The 18,948-nt window shown below is 41.0% G+C and overlaps 1 protein-coding gene across 2 annotated transcripts; it reads right to left on the bottom strand.

Moving 5' to 3' along the window:
• Positions 1 to 8,051: 8,051 nt before the first annotated feature.
• On the bottom strand, positions 8,052 to 12,913 carry LOC145437249 (uncharacterized). Of its 2 annotated transcripts, none has more exons than XM_080314439.1 (3): positions 12,350 to 12,913; positions 10,468 to 11,105; positions 8,052 to 9,906 (listed from the first exon to the last, which is right to left on the bottom strand). In XM_080314439.1, exons 1-3 carry the CDS (start codon positions 12,578 to 12,580, stop codon positions 9,213 to 9,215), a joined length of 1,563 nt encoding a protein of 520 aa, XP_080170565.1. In that variant the 5' UTR covers positions 12,581 to 12,913; the 3' UTR covers positions 8,052 to 9,212. The 2 variants fall into 2 exon arrangements, with proteins under 2 accessions (XP_080170565.1, XP_080170566.1); XM_080314440.1 differs by lacking the exon at positions 12,350 to 12,913 and adding an exon at positions 11,422 to 12,291.
• Positions 12,914 to 18,948: the final 6,035 nt, after the last annotated feature.

The following is an 18,948-nucleotide window of genomic DNA, read 5'->3' as shown; positions in this document are numbered from 1 at the left end:
TAGTGCGCCCATACATCGAGCTGTGTGGAGTCAAATTACGTTGGCTAAATCGTCTATTACCCTTACTTAAAATTCACATACTATTCGGAACATATTTTTCTGTTGAATGCATTAGTTCTTCATAGTGCTTGTAATTCAGGGAAAATCCATCCTCCTCCCAATTCTACGCACAATGATATCATAAAAGTGCTCAATTAAACACTAAATGTATTTTGCGTACAAATATTGTTATATTTTGCGAAAGGAGATGTTTAGTTGTTACCAAAAGATCGCTTTTTCTTTCCCATAAAAATAATAATGAATGTGATTTGACACTGAAGCACTGCGCAAAGCTGTATTCATTCATATCAATAACACATTCATTTGTACACTGTTTGAGTGGTGTTTGTTTACCGGATGCGGCCCAAACCAGGTAACTGCGTATAAAGGCAAATGTCTACTTGATGGTGAAGTTCTGAACGGTTCGACATTAGATCTGTGACGTGTAAAACCACATCCCCGGGATCGTGCTCATTTAATATATCTATTTAAATCGACGTTTTAGTCGTTTTACATAACTGAAGCTTATTTGTTGTCTTCAAGGCTCTTACAATATGACCGGGTTAATGTTCCTTTTGTAGGTTGTGAAGCTAGCATGTTAACATGCACTTGAGTGACATTGACCTCTGATTCGTCTTGGTTTCGCATTCCCAAATCATCCTATCATATCACTACAGCCCAATGCCTATGCCCATAGAAATTAGCTAGCAATTTAGGTACAATTCTGGATAACCAGTGCATATTAGGCCCACTTGGTTGTGGCTGGCCAGAATGACGATTAGACCAAATAGCAGTGGGGCAGCGGGTGCAGCAAAATATTGCGAGAAAAAAAATTGGCACGGCTGAACCTGATAAACATCTGAATCAATTTTGCCCGATCCATTGGTCGCAGCTCACTGCTCACCCCAGAGTTCACCAATTATTATGCAATTATGGGGTTATGTTTCATTATGACTTACACAGAGGCCACCACTTGTTATCGGCCATTGACACGGTCTAACCTATTTTACTATTATTTGATATGGCGACATTATTAATCTCAATGTGAAATTAGTCAATAGTGTAATAATAGTTTCATGAAAAAACAATTTGCTCAGCGGGTCGAAAATAAGTTATCGGACTGGTCGGATATCGTCAACGAACTTTTGTTTTCCCAGGTCTGGCAGCACGGCGCGTAATGGGGTTTACCTTCTTTTGGGTTAAAAGAAATTCTCTATCGTGCGACGACCAATCGACCATGCCTTCAGCTCTCCAATTATATTTTTCCCGTGACCGGAAGTTGCTTCACAAAGGTCTGTCACTATAATACTAATAATGTCGCTCCGTTGGAAGTGCTATAGTCTCCGGAAAACATAGTTGATATTATCGTGCATATACATTATTCATTGACTTATTATATCCGAGCATGAAAACGGCAGCCGCATGATTAATGCTAGCACAGATTTGAAAAAGATATAGGACATATCTTATTTGAACTTCGGCCTTTGATAGGCGCAGACAGCTTGTAAAAACTTGTCAATATCATAAATCCCATGGATTTGGAATTGACACTCTTCTTCGATCCCCGTTCTTAAAATAGAATGATACAAATCCCATTTGTTTGCCTAAATTCGTGCTGATTGTCACGATCAATATACCCCGGCAAATACAGCGGAAAAGCTCCTTATTCATGTCACAATGGTTATGGAAATGTTTAATTAACAGAACATACTGAATATCATGAGCTGTCAAATATTATTCCTCATATGACGGAGTGTCTCGCTCCCGCCAAACGTGTAGTAGATCTGTATGATAACTGAGGTGTCAAATGTAACTTTGCTTCAATATCGCCATATGAGATACCCGATGTGGTATCAACAATACCTTTCATCTTCTTTCAATTGAAAAAAAAAATCGACGCAGTACACAGTTCATATATTGCGTCCGCCCCATTTTCGTTACCATTTATAGTGAATAACGTTTTATCTATATTTGTATGAGTCTGATTCTTTGGTATACGAAAATAATTACTAAATATTCAGAGTATAAGAACCATTGCAAATTCAAATATAATTCAAGTTTGTTTGCTTAGATGACAGTAGGCTAATCAAGAAACACCACGTTTTCGGTTAATTCGTGAGTCATCGACACGTTGAGTAAATCCAACTTTTAAAATTACGTATCGCTTAAAGGTGGGGTGTTTGTAGCTAAGACACACTATGTCTCGTGGTGTGTACTCGTTATAACGATATCACGACGAATCTCAAAGCCATCGTAGGCAGCGCATATGTGCATTGTGCATAGAAGAAATGATATTGCGGGGTGTTCCTAGGCAATGATAACCACAGTTCTTAAAATTCGCATGGATGGCGAGAACCAGACTTGTACAAACTACTGAATTTTCAAAAAGCTCAACTAGAACTAGAACTAAAACTACTCAATTTTTAAGACTCGCAACTAGAACTAGAACTAGAACTACCCAATTTTCAAATCCTGCAACTAGAACTAGAACTAGAACTACTCAATTTTCAAAACTCGCAACTAGAACTATAACTAGAACTAACGAAATTTAAATATCGGCAACTAACTAACTAAAACACAACTAACTAAATTTAATTCTCAATCAACTCATTCATTTTTATTTTATTCGAATTCGGCGTTCCAGCCTTCCATATGAGCGTCGGTACAGCGAAATTACTGAAAAATCAGACAGACAGAACTGTTCTGTAATCAGTACAGGATAAACTAAACCATTTTCTGCAGCTGTTGCTGATTGCAGCGAATCAACATGAGTCGCGAAAATGTTTTTTCGTTGAGTTTTGCCCTCTTTGGGGAATACAAAATCCCAGCATGCGTGAAAGCCCTTTGACTGGGCGCAGATGTCGCAGTCATCCCAAGAAAATCTTTCGCCAAGTTTCGTAATTCTGGCAAGTCGGTCATATTCCGCCAACAGTTTAGCACATTCTGACCTAGGGGTAGTCGATGTTCCCTGGCATACTTTTTCACCTCAGACGGGCCTGATTTAACTTCAAGCGGACGACACTGACTTTGAGGTAGAAAGTTGAAGAGTGAGAGTCTCGGTTTCTTGTGCGTTGGAGAGCCAGTAGGAGACGACCCAGGCAATTTATGCAATTTCCTTTGTAAATATACCTTGGGCGACTCCAGATCGTCTTCTCCTTGTGCCTGGGCAGGCGTGGTCGGCATCATCATCACGAATCAAATCTCGTAAGTTTAACAGATGCGACAGCTTAGTTCCGAGATAATACTCGCTAGTGCACAGCAATAGATCACTAGCTCACATTCCAATTAGTAAACGACCTCAGCGGGAGATCGCGTGTCGCTGCGGACTGTCGATTGTTGTAAATTTGCCGAGTTATCAGTGAACTCGGCATAATCAATGTATTAACTATGATCCAACAATGAGCATTTGATCCTTTGTCATGATCACATTAGTAACCCTCAGTAACCTCACTTGTCACGCGAGGAGAGGGCAGGACACACGAGTGTTTTCTAGTTGTTCGGCAACTAATATTTTTTTGAAATGCGCAACTAAAACTAGAACTAGAACTACTGAATTTTCAAAATCTGCAACTACAACTAGAACTAGAACTACGCAATTTTCAAAATCCGCAACTACAACTAGAACTAGAACTACGCAATTTTCAAAATCCGCAACTACAACTAGAACTAGAACTACTCAAAAAACTGTTAGTTAGTTGACCGTCAACTAACTAAATGTTTAGTTTGTACAAGTCTGGCGAGAACCCCTCTCGTATAAATATTATATTGATGAAATACGTGCTAAATGCAGCGAGTGGATGATTATGCTCTGTCTACTTACTGGTACCATTGGAGTACCAGTGAGAAATATCTTTTGGTGGTATATCGAGCATTTATCTGGTCACTTATTGATTATGCAATGCCCGGGTATTTCTCGCTCCTAAATACAATGCTACGCGTAGCACATCCATTTGCGTCCTGCAAACATCGTGCTGCGAAAGTCCCTTGCACATACGTCACAAGCATCTGAGCATGAACTCTCGAAACAGGTCTTGTCATTCTTTTCGCAATTTAGCCGAGTAGAAGACTCATCATGACATGAATTTTACTGCATCACAAAACCAAACTTCAAAACATTTAATACTATTACCCCAGATTTACATCGAAATGAGAAATCATATAGGAAACATCAAATATGTATTTGGCTCTATTGTAATATTGTGGAAGAAATCTGGCAATTGATACATATAACTGCAAGAATTCTGATAGTGCTGGTTACGGAAAAGGAGTATCCCGGAACATGATATGGCAATCTCACGTATACCCGCTCTCTGCTATCATCATCATTTACACCTGAATTTCAGGCGATTCAACTTCCAATATTTTGGATAAATGTGCATGTGCATTGTGCATGGCTCACGAAACTACACAATACACATCTTATTTTGTCAGGTACTCTTTCCGCGTTGATGACGATATCGCGACCCCTAAACCGACCACCAAACAGTATCATTGTATCCATTTTAAACGTTCAAACGTATATTCACGACACAGGTATCATTGTTGTTTTTTCCTTGGTTTTCGGACGCGCGAGATTTGCAGACAGCGAAAAGTCCGACGAATCTACTCGCTCGAGCTGTCACAGTGACAGAAGACCGACCGAGCCAAACGACAGTCATTTCCGTGACGTACACCGTTCGTTCGGTATCAGATACGAGCTGCAGTCGCCACATTCAACGCCTAGCCTAATCGCCTGACTACGCTACGGACACTACGGGGTAGCATCGGATTGATTTAAAATCGGTTGCTTGGACTCTCGATGTGCGACGAATGTCGCTTAATCGATACATTCGAGCAATTCTTGACTTGATATCCATCAAATATGATTTTAATCATCGCAGCCTCGTTCACCCATTCGCAACTATCCATATCCCAATTCTCCCCAGCCGTTGATGGGTTCGTAATTTTGTAATAAAAAGTTGAAGGCCATAAAGTTCGATAAGCACCACTCCAATTTTTGCTACCACCACTACTAATGTTTACAACTTCCTATTGCATTAAGTAGATTGAAAACCGTGATCGTATTCTCGTGGCGGCGAACAATAATAATGCTGGAATTCGTGAAGATGATTAGAAATAGAACGTCACAGGGTCAGCTATTTAGCTAACAAGAAGTAGTCCAGAACAAGGTAGGTGCCGTGCAAAGTTATTTCAATAGTTTACAAATGCTGGTCGCATCGCATAGGTCAAGTGAATGCTCAGCACTGGAAACATGGAGATTATAGGGGATTTGTTCCCAGATGACGAACCATTGCTGCAAAGCAGAATAATAAAAGCAAGTTCGTAATTTTGTCATTTCTGTCGGGTCATATTTACACAGTCGTCGCTCTTGTTCTCAAGTGTCGAGTGACAATACGGAAAGCTCAGATAAATGGAGCTAACTTGGCATTCAGTTTCGTTTGTGAGAGTGCTCGAGTCGGTTCCGCCACTGTAGACTACTTAATGTCCTGAAATATCATTAGCGTGGCCTGAACACGGCTTTCACGCTGATGTTTGGAACTAATTAAAACCTCACTTCTGGAATCTGCTTCGGAAATAGCTCAAGCTGCTAGACAAACCAACGATATTCGACGAAGTTGGCATACTTAATCCGTTTATGACTCTTTCACCTCTTAGGTGTTTGCGAAGTGAACTTTCCTAATTACCATGGGTTTCGCTAAGAGTAGGTATTTTTATTGTAAGCAGTAGAATGTGCCCTGCGACAGATTGTCAAACAAATAACATAATAGCCTTCGTGCGACTGGTTACCATAGTCATAACCACCAGTGCTCCTCCAAACATTGTCAGTGTTCTTTTCAGCGTCTTTTCGGCTTGAGCGTGACTCAAATTCTACAGAATAACCAGATCCACAAACGGTAGATGACGGCATCTAGAAGCGCATATATTTGTTGTCGGAGTAGATAAACAAATGTCACCATTTCATCATAATATCCATCTACTATAATAACCTTATTGCTTTCGGAATGGGTACGTGCCTAGGAAAGTGTCCTATTTCAGATTGGCCAGTACATCACATAGAAGTATTCCTTTACTTGCGTCATGGAGTACTTTGGAAAGCCAACCATAAGTACATACACATAAATACAGTGGCGTTGGTAAATATATATTGCCTTGGCGGATCCACTGATGCCGCGTTGCTATATAGGTTCTGAGCGTGGACCTATATAATCAGTAGCCGGCTTCGTATATCGTGGAAGAGATTGAGCTCTAAGCAAATATTGTCTAGAATTATTGTTTTCAGAAATTCTTCAAGTGTTGTTTTCGGGTGATTTCCTAAATTTCATTACTTATATGCACACAATTTGACGACATAGGACGATTGCTGCATTAATGTGAATGTGATCGATTGCCATTACGATTAATTCCGAACCGCTCCATTACGATTCACCTATAGCAAAAGTAGTCAACTACGATTACGATTACTCGAAAGAGTATAATCACTAATCACTTTTATCAACTTTTATTAACGATTGCATTTACTTTGCTGACTTGAACACATATTCAGAGACAAAATAACAATTAAGATAACACTGTATCCCGGGAGAACATAGTTTTGAAAATTGTGACATCATATGCGTGGTACCGCTCACTAAATCCATTTCGCAACTTAACTGCTGACGATTTGTGAGTCCCACTAATTTTCGTTTGAACTGTACGACCCATGCTAACATACGCGGTTGGCTGTCGTCATGATCTGGCACGAGTGACATAAGATTCCTCGACCATTGTGATATGACACCGGCTCCCTAAAGATCACTAACCGGGGAATGTGTAATGTGTAATGTGTTATAAGGAGTAATTTGATTCTTAGAGAAATATAGACACTCCCGCAGTAGTACTAAAAGGAAAATATCATAATGTAATATTAAGGAAACAGTTAGAAGCTTCGTTATGGTGTCGCTAAATCTTATTGGCACGGCAAACGATACTTCTAGATTTGGACCATCACTTGGGATTTAGGAATGACATTATTCTGTATTTTACCTGCTTGACAGTGTATTTCCTTGTCCTGGTCGCTAATTTCAATGTCGAAACGTAGTCTACGATAGGTTGGACCCTCGCCTACGATATCTTAAGTCATCGTATAAATAGGCCACGATGAAAAGCATTGTATCTTTATGAACGTATTTAATGTCATAGATGTTTTCATTAATTAGCAATGCATCATACGAACTCTATCACAGATTAAAGTGAGTGAAAAAGGCATCACTCTTCCTTCAGCTATGCCCGAATCACGATGTTTGGTCAAGGCGAACTAACGCATTCACCACCGAAACATGGGTGAACCATGTGTGAACCTCACTGCCTAAGATATACCTGATAAGAAGTAACTTACGATCAAACAGTTAATTTGAATATAAAATATCAGATCCACATCCTGTCATGGAACAAAAGTAAGGCACTTTGAGCATCTTGTCATACTGTCAAGATAGAATTTATAATAAATCATGGAAAGGAGAAAGTTAACGGTAGCCACACAATGTCATGGCAACTGAATTTCACCTTTTGTCCCCCAGTTGGTTAAATCACGTCTGAAACGAAGTGGGCTTGACGTTTCTTCTCTCATAGTGCAATATATCAAGAAGTAACCAGGGGGATGTCCGGGAACAGCTGAGTATGAGTCACGTTTATGACAACACTCAAGTGCCATACATAGTTGGGAATAGCTCACCGGTTGCCGTTTCATGTTAATGGATTACATGATTTATGTAAACTACCGTTTAATCGTACCGAATAGACCTAGAACATTACATCACTCTCCCGCAATGCTACTTGTATAGATATAATCAAACTTGGTATTGGAGTAATCGTCACATCGTGCATTCTTTATTGTGCGTCTAATTCCAATAGTATGTACGGCTTGTACGCCCTATGCCTTGACCTACTTATATAGCTATTCAAGCTGAGAAACGTCGGGTACCATAAACGTAATGCGATTCTTCTGCGTCACAGCCCGGGCGAACACAATCGACTGAATCCTCAAGTTGACATTTATTAAAGAAAAAGGATGATATAATTTCCAACAGTAGTAGGGCATATTATTCAATAACGTTAAAGTCAGGCAAAAATATTGAACTCATGTACGCAGTGTGTCATAAAACGGTAGACTGGAACTTATAAGCATCACGGTAATACTGTCAACACATTGATAAATAAGTTTATAGATATAATTGTTCGTATTAAATACGCGTAAAGCTATCAATGAACTATATGATAATCATATTTCACTGCAGTTCCCAGATGACACCGTGGATTCTCATGTTCTATCAAATTGTTCAATTAAATATCATAGAAAGGCATCAAGCACGAGATCATTGACTGGGTAGCGAATTGACTTGATCATTCTCGGCATGCAAATCAACAATTGATTGTTCAAGTAAGAACACCGATTCTATATTAACAAAGGATGTCTTCGATTGCAGGCAATTTCCGGGCGATGCAGTCTGCACCATACTAGTATATCCAAACACCGCGAATGTTTCTAGTGGCATTGAGTGCGAGCTACGTAATCTACCAACATAGTATGTTGGTTTTGTCGGAAGCATCACTCCAGCGCGTAACGCAAGTGACTAACCATGAGACATTATGGTCTGGTCAAGACCGAGTTATCTTGAGGACAAATATTTCTCGGGAGGCGCATTGTTCTTTTGTTTGATCTTGTGCGCATTGTTATTTTAAGGCCTTCCTCACTGTTAATCCACAGTAGCATATAATTCCAAACCCTCCCCTTTGTCCCCAAGATATCATGAAACAAATCAAACAATAGCTTTTCTTTCAATCACAGAAAGAAGCTACGCCTATGATTGAGCCGTGAGTGCTGACGGATATCGCCATGATAATCGGCCTTCACTCCTACTTTTAAGCAATTTCCGCGACTAATCGCTGCTTATGTGGAAAAACACCGTGATTCTGCTACAGTCTCACACTCCTCGTAAGGGTGCGATCGTTGTGATCCACCTCTCATTACATTGCCGACTTAAGACACAAATTAATGGCAAGCATTTGCATTTGCGAGATATGAGCTCCTCCGAATGAACCACCTTCGCGACCGTCTCCGACCAGGACTGTTTGCGAACACAGTGACACCCCGTCTAGTGACAGACAACACAATCGTCTATCATACATAGTTTGTTTCACTCGCCATAGATAACTGTTATTGCAGTTTCCCTGCTTCCATTGGTCGGCGACGGGCTGATGGAGGATGCGACTTGTTGTTCAACGTTGATGCCAGTTTCAGCCGCGATTATCCATTGAATGATGCGTTTCTCGCGGAAATCTGCGTCGCATAGGTCTTCGTCACGTTCCGTTAGTATGGTAGCGTCAATGATAGACTCGTCGTCACCAAACATGGAACTGGTGGTAAGAAGTTCTGCTTTTTGCGTCGGAAGGGGAATTGCTTGAAGAGTATGCTCCGAATCGATGCCGCTGTTGTTGTTATAATCAACTAGTGGGATTTCGTTAGCTGATGATGGTTTTTCTTCATGCCCGGCTTGCGGTTCGGTGATTGCTATTTCAGGAACTTGGTCCGCGCAGTGTACCTGACTCTGGTCAGTCAGCGCCAGAGACGTTAGCGCTATTTTATAGTCTTCGCTAGCGTGATCTTTACTCAATGCTACAGAAGCGGCATCGGCATCTTTTTGCAGTGCACTATTTTGATGGTTTCCCTGCGATACACGTTTTTCGTCACTCGGTATTACGCTGTACGGCGAGGATGGCTCTGCCGGCATTTCCTGTATGATATGCAGCGAGTCCCCATGTGCAGGTACCGGGGCGGTATCTCGAGCTGCCGTGGACGAGGGAGGCGAACTCAACTTGTCGGAAGATGTACTGAAACAAAAATAACCCGTGTTAATACTCTGGCTCCAGATCAATCGTAGGCCCACGGACAGGCATTGCAAAGAATCAAAGGAACCATAATTTGGTGAATGACATGCTCTTTGACATACACGCGATAAACTGGAAACGCGCCATCTAAATGAAACCGCTGTGCAAACAAACGCTCGTGAAATCGCTTTTCAGAAACGTACCTAGCGACATGCTGCAATAAAATGCCGGCGCGTCGGACTAATCACAACTGGAGGACTATATTTAGACGTTTGAATCATTGCTACATTTTTACATCAAAGTTGTGCTAAGTAGATTTATGTAATGTTGGCGGTAGTTTAACGACTCCGCTTCCAATAACGTCGACATGGAATTCGAAATATCATCGGTATCTACTTGTGCAAATAGGAGGATGTACAATATCTTGTGTTAGTCAATACGTTTTCGTGCCGGGATTGCAAGAACACAGATTATCCTTCGCTATGTCGCCAATTCGCTACAATTCCCGAACGAATGCGAGGATACTGCTTTATGCGTTGAGCTATGCGATTATCATGAACTTACTTTAAACTTCTCGTGCGCTGGGACCTTTTGTCCGTTGTTGAAAATCGCGATGACAGCTCCAACACCTTAGACGACTCCTTGCTTCTTCGCGATAAAAGAGATTGCGGCACGCTTGGCGTTACGGGCAAGGAGAATCTTCGAGATGCCATTTTCGCCCTGAAGGCGGCGGAACTAATGCTTCCTCCATCGCTGGAATCGGGTTGCGATCGTAAGCTCGACGATCGCGGCTTTGCATCTCTGTTGGATAGAGGTGCAACACCATTCGAATTCTTATTCCTCGGTGTCAAGCTTGCGTCTGCGAATTGTTTCTGCTCGTCCTGTTTTGCAGGCCTCCGTAGACCGTGGCAAAAGTCCTCAGGGTTCGACCTATCGGTGCGGAGTAACTTTGGCGAAGAATTAGACGCAGATTTATTGCTTTTTGATTGGGTGCTGCTGTGTCTGGATCCACCAATAGCGGTAGCGTTTCTCTTCGGCTTTTTCTCGCTTCTGGCGGGGGTTGAAGCTGAGAGTAGTCGGGGGTGTTTGAGTGATGGTATCGGTGGAAATATATGATTTTTTTGGCGTTTGTCGCTGGCGCCGTTGTCCGTCATTTCAATTAGTCTGATGTTGTTTGTTCCGTTCTCACCCAATTCCCATATCTGTAAAACGGAAGTAGTGATGAATAGAAAGAGTATTGAGTATTCTAGGTGTAGTCTTGATGTAAAAACGGAAACTGTTAAGTATAGGATTGGCAGTAGTCGAGAGTCAACTATAGGCAAAACCTACTTGAGTACACGAAACGGTAGAAGTACTTCTATTGATCACCTCTGATGGAGATTCACAAACATGACAGCGAAGCGTCTATACACTACTACTATACACTATATTATAGATCTTCATGAAATATAGTTGGACTTTAAGTATAAACTCACTGAAAGTCACCTATACACAGGAGGCTTTATAATAGATATGTACATGCTGGTACATTTTGATGATTTTGTCGCGTAACCCACCAAGCTATGCTATGACAATGCAATACATTTGTACTTCACTTTCCACCACTGTTTTGACTCTGTCGCATAACACCCCAGGCCCCTGTCCCGACTTCACAACGAAATGACCGAGTTCCTTTCCAAATTGAGTTTGTGCACACCAAGGGAAATTTCTCCTTTCTTATATTTCGACTTGGATATGTTCCGCCACCTTATGTGCTCGATACTGTGGCGCAAGTTGCTACTGTGCGAGTTCATTGTGTTTTCACATCCCCGTGACCCGCTACCAGTATGGAAAATTACGAAGCAGATGACCACGGGAAAACTGGTGCACTGGTCGAATTTCTCCTTGGAGACGAGTTACACACGATTACGCAACTAAACCGTGCTACCAGGTGCCTTGTAAGCAGTGCCGCTTTAAACTCATTCATGTAATAGACGGTGTGCGAACTTACAGTGAAATTCCATTGAACACCACACGCTCTCTCGACCCCTTCCCGTGACCCGAAGTGTGCGGCGCTATTCAAAACCTTTGAAGACAAGTATCGTTCGGAGCGATAGCTTTGTCTTGCGACACCGGTAAATTATGAAATTCGCATTGTGCGGTGTTTACTGGAAACGGCGTCGAGCATCGTATCGACTAAATTGAATTAGCCCAACCCTATAATTGGGATACTTGGAAATCGCGTAGTCATTATTATGAACACCATTACAATTCGACCCTCAACACTTAATGCGGTTCCTCTTGCATTGAGTGTGACATTTAGCCCTTGCCATGCGATGTATGCGATCCCAAATACATTCTGTATGCAACGTTTTCAACAAAATACAATAATCATCGCCGCACATGGCCTAGTGTATCATCACGTAATGACGGTAATATGCAATCCGTGGTATCTCAAAGTACTTACTCTAAGCGTGTCGCCGCCAGTGGACTTCCTCCGATACGAAAGACGGCCAGAATTTGGCGACTTCGATTTGCTTTTGCGCGGAGTCTCTTGGGGTGTGGGTTGCGCGTTCCAGAAGTAGAGCGATTTCGGCTGGCTTGATCTTCGTTGCGAAGTTGTCTTCAGAGTGGCGTTGTTCTTTGGTCGCGACATGATGTTTTGAAGGTTTTCCGACACTACACTTAATCCTACCATATTAAATTGCCCACAAAATTGACTAATTTACTAGCATATCTGAATATATGTACAAGCGTTAGCAATTGTATTCTTTTCAACATGGGGAAATTTTGGGGTTAACCACATTTCGTCCTCGAACGCTACCTGGGTTCACTTGGCCCCTGTGGCCATCAAAAGTATCTCTCAGATTGCGCATGTTGTGATGAAATATTGCGACACAAGTATGCTTCTAAAACAAGGCCTGAAAAATATTATTTCATTACGAACACACTTCATGAATGTTTTCGGGACTTTCGATCATTTAAAAAAAATACTGCAACGAAAATTTAAAAAAAATTTACCCACGAGAGCCGACGTATTGCAGTCGCAGCTCACCGCGCACCTAATATGTTTTTATTATGCCAATAAGTATAAAGAGATGAACACCAGAACTGCAAGTCATCTTCGTAAAACAATGTTTACAGATCATCAGATTTATTGTTATTACGCATTAAGCTATCTATGTATTGACTCCACATGCTATATCCCCCTTCCGTCGAACACATCACATCACTTTTTACGACCAAACTCCAAAAAAGACATTTCCCTCATCGCATTCGGCTGCGGGCAATGTTAAATGCAGGCGTCTGACTGTGGACACGGAAACAAAACGGAATTATTACCATACGTAACGGCGTCTTCGCAAACTTAAGGTTGTGTGCGTTATCTCTCCACAAATTTGACTTCAGTTTAATGACGCAAATACCACATTCCACGTCGAGCAACACGATCAACAGGACTATTTGACAGCTATACCATAAATGCCAATAACGTATTCAATTAGTCACTACCGAAGTTGAATGTTTGAAGAAGCACCTCTCCAGACGTAAGTCGATGAATGCAATCGCTATCGACAATTTGTCCAAAAGGTTGGTCTCTGTAGAAACAGCTGGGAGAGGTGGCGGCTAGTCGCACGCGATTAAAGTCGCCCATTTAGGGTTTGGTATTATGGTTTTAACCGGGTTTATAACAAATGGCTAAATGTCTCTCTTAATTTCTTTCAGGGATATGAAAAATGGAACACAAACATTAATACTGGCTTTCCGAAAATGAATCTTCTGCGTATTTTGTGATATCTTTTGCGACGCATTTTTGGTCACTTTCAATTCTTCCCAATCTCGCTACTTACTGCTCTACCCCGCAGTCGCCGCACAGTGTCTGACTCCGGCATACTGTTCTAAGAACTGTCAAGCACTGTCGTATCGATCGCTCGTGACAACTTCCACACGAAGTGCGTGCCTTCTACCTCATCAACAGTCTACCGATACATTCTCTCCTTTTACTGGCCCCGTCACAATGAGTTTCTCGGATTTTTTATTGTTCTTTGTAGCCACTCAATGACATTGTCCTGGAAAAATGACACTGTAAATAATATGGCCTGATCGTTTGTATTATTTTCAGGGCATGTGCCTCCTGCGTGCTGGCCAGCTATTGTTGCTTTGCTTGTGTATAACCAGGCACGTGCTGCTTGCCTGGTACTTGGATGCAATAACACCTTTTAATATCGTATCGCGATAACAAACCAATCAATCTAAATTTTAAGAAATCACCTCCCATTTCCCTTTCTGCATACTACTCGCTTTGAGGCAGATAATTTGCTTTTGCTACCACGACTGCTGTAGCTTTCTTACATGGAACTATTTAGAGATCCGTATGCTTCAGACATTTATTTCAAGAATCCGTCCACTTTGGGGTAAGACTGTCATATATTACTGTACTCGCGCATTCGATCCAAGCGAGCATGCGTGTGGGTCGTCCAGACCCAAAATACAATTTACCTGTGGAATGTTCTCCGCAATATCAAAAGTATCATCGGAGTCAATGCTGGATTGATCTCAATTTATCCCTGAAATATCGCCAGATAATGAGAATGTGGTGGCATTTTCTCACTTTTACCAACTAAATTACCAGTAAAGTACAAGCGTTGACATAAATGGATCTACTTTATTTGAAGCACTCGGTGGCCTAAGTATAGTTTCACAACACAAAGGCGACGAACAGATATTCTCGGAATAAAATGTAACCGAACACTACGCATAGCAACACTGCGAATATGCGTTATGTTTCAACCACTCTGTCTATAGCTTGGTAAATATAACTATATTGAATGTTAGTTTTCTGTCATAGTTTTACGCCATGTAGGATGGATATTAATATACTGGCGAGAAGTATCTGCGGAAGCTAGGCAAATATATGCCACTGTTGACAAACTTTCATCGTTTCTCGGAAATGGACATGTTTAAGTGGCGAAAATACAAGTATCATGATATTACATACGAGACGCTGGAAATCTCTCTTTTACAAGGCACGGGTCCTGTGCATTTAGCAGTTGTAAAATAAATATCACCTCGCGTACTGTAAATATGGGGCAACGACCTGATTTAAAAATGGAATTGATTGTAAATATGGACCATGCTTTAAGGCCACTTCAAGGCCACGCTTTAAAAGTATACACTGTTGAACGATTCGATGATTCGATGATTCGATTCGTGCATTGTATTTATCGTACGTTAAACCTAGCTATACCAGTCGTAGTTAATCATCAGATATCTATTGATGTTATAAAGTGGATCGTGTCAAATTTCTGCCATATCTAATATTCAGTTATCAGTGCATTTGATAATCCCGCTTAGGCACAAAGACATTCCTGTGACGTTTGAATAATATCAAAAGGATATATAGTGTTTTCATACAAAATATGACCCGATGCGCTTCAAAGTGAGAACTTATTTTTTTACCGCCGTACCCCTTTCAGAACATCAAGGAGAACCTTACGTTCCAGGCCAAGCAGTTAGCATGTGCAATGTGTAATTGTGTATATACAGGACAGGTCAGGACTCAGAAGCCACAGACCACAATAGCTTTCCTTATAGTTGTTGGTGACTCACGCAGTCCCAGTTGTTTCCAAAGATGCCGGCAAGGCGTGACGGAGATACGCGGCGATCAGTTGTCACCAAAATATTGATGTTAGTTATACTGTCGCTTTCTTCAACGTTCCATCCGCATTCTTCCATATGTTTCACAAAGAGCGAAATGGCACTCTGCAGTCTGCATATGACTAATAGCGCGTTTAAACACGTATACGTGACAATGACAATGCTTCGTCGATTCTGTTGGACAATACATCATCTATATTAGATTATGCATGGTTCCTTACCTTTTTGTTACATTTCACTTTTTTCCGATTATGAATTTTTCTTCCATCACGTTCCAAACAGCTACAATAGAAGTATTCTTAATTTGACGTATCGAACTATACCTATTATACCCATTTAAGTATTGTAGGCCCTCACCCACTTCATAAGTAAAAGTGACACTTGCACAATTGCTACATTCCTGGGCATTTCGATATAGATCAGTGGTTCCCAACCTTTTTCATCTCGTGCCTCCCTTGGCCGAAATTTAAGCCAAAATTCCCCCCTTAGCCCTTAGGAGAAATCTGCCCGATGATTAAAAAAGGTAATTTTTACCGCGCGAACACCTGTTACCTGAGAGAATAAGACGGGTGGTACCGAGTGCTTGTTTCTAGCAGGGCTCTAACAACACTGTGTAGACCTGCAAAAACAATGGTCTTGGTCCCAATCAAACAAATTCTGGAAGGCTTGACTCAACAGACCCCCACACTTCCATATTTGTTTTCTGCATACCATGCACCAGTCGCTAATAGAACTGCTGTGATAAATCAGTATGCATAAATTTACTGGTCTCGCGATTTTTTTCTCAAGTTTGTTTATACATTTGGCCAATAATATTGGTACTTTCATATATAGCAGGGTTGACCAGACTCTAGTCGAGACAATCTGTGTATTGACTCGACTTGGACTGGAGTCATTGTGCATGACTCGAAGCTAGCCATATGACTGGAGACTATAAGACGGCCAAGGCCGACATTCCATTGTAATTTCGAAAAACAGTAAAGTGACCACCCTATTGGAATTTCGTCTATTGGTCCTGGTACTTGAAAATGCGACAAGAAACTGTTCAAAGTGAGGAAAATTAGTATATTATAAATCCAAATCATTTAATATCACCAAACAGAGTTATAAAAAAGTGGGTTTAACTAACAAGACTTCAACTGGAAACTGAACAGTCAACACAATGATTTGGACTCGGACTCGAGTCATACTACCATTACCATGACTCGGAATCGACCCTCTGCTCGGTGACTTGGACTCGGACTTGACTCAATGGTGAATTGAAAATGACTCTACTTGACTCGAGTCAAAGCTATGAAAGTGAGATTGACTTGTCACTCGGGGCCTCGTGACTTGGTTACAGCACTGATATATAAAATACATGTGATCAGATTTGCTGCTGGAGGTCATTGAAATTTAGGACACCCATTACGTTTCGGCAACATTGCACCAAGTTTAACATGTATTTTTTTCGATCGGGTAGCTGTTCACTAAAAATAATGCAAGGCTAGTGATCTCTTTGACTTGAATCGATGACGTTGGAATATTTTTGTCACTGTCTGAAAATGTTGACTTGAAAATTTAAGATAAATACTTTCACTAGAGGTATTGTTGTGATAGATTCGGCACGGCATTTGCTCGCTGAGGATATATTTGATTGAGAGGCCGTCGCTGGCCTACAAAATTGTCATGCGAACTGCATCACATCTGAACTAGTTCTATAAAAAAAAAACAAGGGGGAATTCGTTATGTGAAAAAGAGATTTCAAATAGCATTTGAACAAAATAGCATTTGAACATACTTTCAGCAAACAAAACCAGCCATAAGGAGCATACGTTCGGATATAACTGGTTGACTACATGACAGTTCGGACATGAACAATTTGGGAAATCCGTTACAATTCTCAAGTGGAATTCCTCCCTAAAAATTGCAAAATTCCCCCCAAGGGGGGAATTCCTCCCCGGTTGGGAACCACTGATATAGATCTAGAAATTTCCGGACCGAATTTTTGGACTTCCCGGTCATATCAAACATAACAAGGGCGAATGCAATAAAATCACCGAGAAACTTTTTTCAATAACCTCAATAATATTTTTCATGCTTCATGCGTCTCGCCGTCTCGTTACAAAATATATATTAATGAAATGATGAGTCTAATAACTGCCAGAAAGCCTATATGTGCGGCCCTGGATTTCACGCAGTTATTCATATCTGACGGGATTGTGTACAATGTTGCACGACCCTGATATGGGGTACTAAAATTAAGTCATATTGGTGGTGATTAAACGGCGGAACGCTGACAGCGGTTTATCAAGGTGCATCGCGGACAATGTTGACTCCACGTTTAGAATCGATTCTGTAGGTACAGAGTTTCGCATTTCAATGGAGACTATGCTGATTTAATCTGATATTTGTGAAGTCAAAATAGCATTTTAAATCTTGGTAGAACATGTAGGCCTATCTGTAAATCATAGTTTTAGGTTAGCCGTGCCCAATTGTAGGTTCTGATCAACTCCATAATGTAAACGTATCAGTCATTTCTGATGTCATTGACTATTGGTAGACATGTTTTAATGATACGTTTGTAAAAGACAAAACGAAACTTTACGGAGCGTTACGCCTCTTTCGATACGGATCGCTTTAATATACGTTGCCGTAATCGAATCGAATAAACAAACTTCACACGCCTCGATTCATTGAGTGTTTGACTAATTTGATAACATTGGCTTGGATATAAATGGTTCATCCGCCCATGTTGTCTTTCTCGGATGTCAACAGAGACTTTTCCAAAGACAACCGAACTCAGTCGCGGCTACTTGAAGCTGTCATTAGACTGAACGAACTGTTTGCTCTATCCTACAGGCCCACATGTGCATGACGGCAAGAGGCGCACCTTTAACCACATCATTTGCATCACAAATGCACACAGTGATTTGAGATTTGCCATTTAATATTCTTAAATACAAATCCGAAACCAACAACACAAGCTTCTATGGTTTACGTATAACATTGTTGAGATGGAGTAATGTGCACGAAACATTAAATGAACGACCAAATGGCGCATAATTTATATTGTCTCGCCGCACAGATATGATTGAAGGCAGACAGAAATGCATTTACAAAATCACATACTCCCGACCAGGTCACAAGCACACCAATTAACAGCATACAAAATCCAACCGATTCATTGTGTGCACAACTAAACACTACAATAATATTCATCATTCAACATTTAGTTTGCCTAATAACAAAATGAGAAAGATATCAGTGGTCATGAATAGGGGTTGGAATATGAACGCATTACGATGTAAAAAATCTGAAACGACAACATCAAACGTGACATATTTATTTCTTCCACGATAAAGGCTATGTTTTGAGGATAGGCGTAAATGGTTTTGGAATTGTATCTTCTATCGCGATATCAGTTCAACT

Source organism: Botryllus schlosseri, chromosome 4, assembly GCF_051294905.1.
Source record: "Botryllus schlosseri isolate E-star chromosome 4, Bs_hap1, whole genome shotgun sequence".
NCBI lineage: Eukaryota > Metazoa > Chordata > Ascidiacea > Stolidobranchia > Styelidae > Botryllus > Botryllus schlosseri.
The sequence above is the reverse complement of the archived record's forward strand: the minus strand, read 5'-3'. Positions and strand labels throughout refer to the sequence as shown.

What these genes read in the sequence shown, in the direction of transcription:
- LOC145437249 (XM_080314439.1), bottom strand. Translation starts at nt 12,580, where the DNA reads ATGGTAGGATTAAGTGTAGTGTCGGAAAACCTTCAAAACATCATGTCG. An exon ending in CTGGCGGCGACACGCTTAGA is followed by an intron (nt 11,106 to 12,349) that starts GTAAGTACTTTG and finishes TCCGTTTTACAG; the next exon opens with ATATGGGAATTGGGTGAGAA. An exon ending in CAGCGCACGAGAAGTTTAAA is followed by an intron (nt 9,907 to 10,467) that starts GTAAGTTCATGA and finishes TTTTTGTTTCAG; the next exon opens with TACATCTTCCGACAAGTTGA.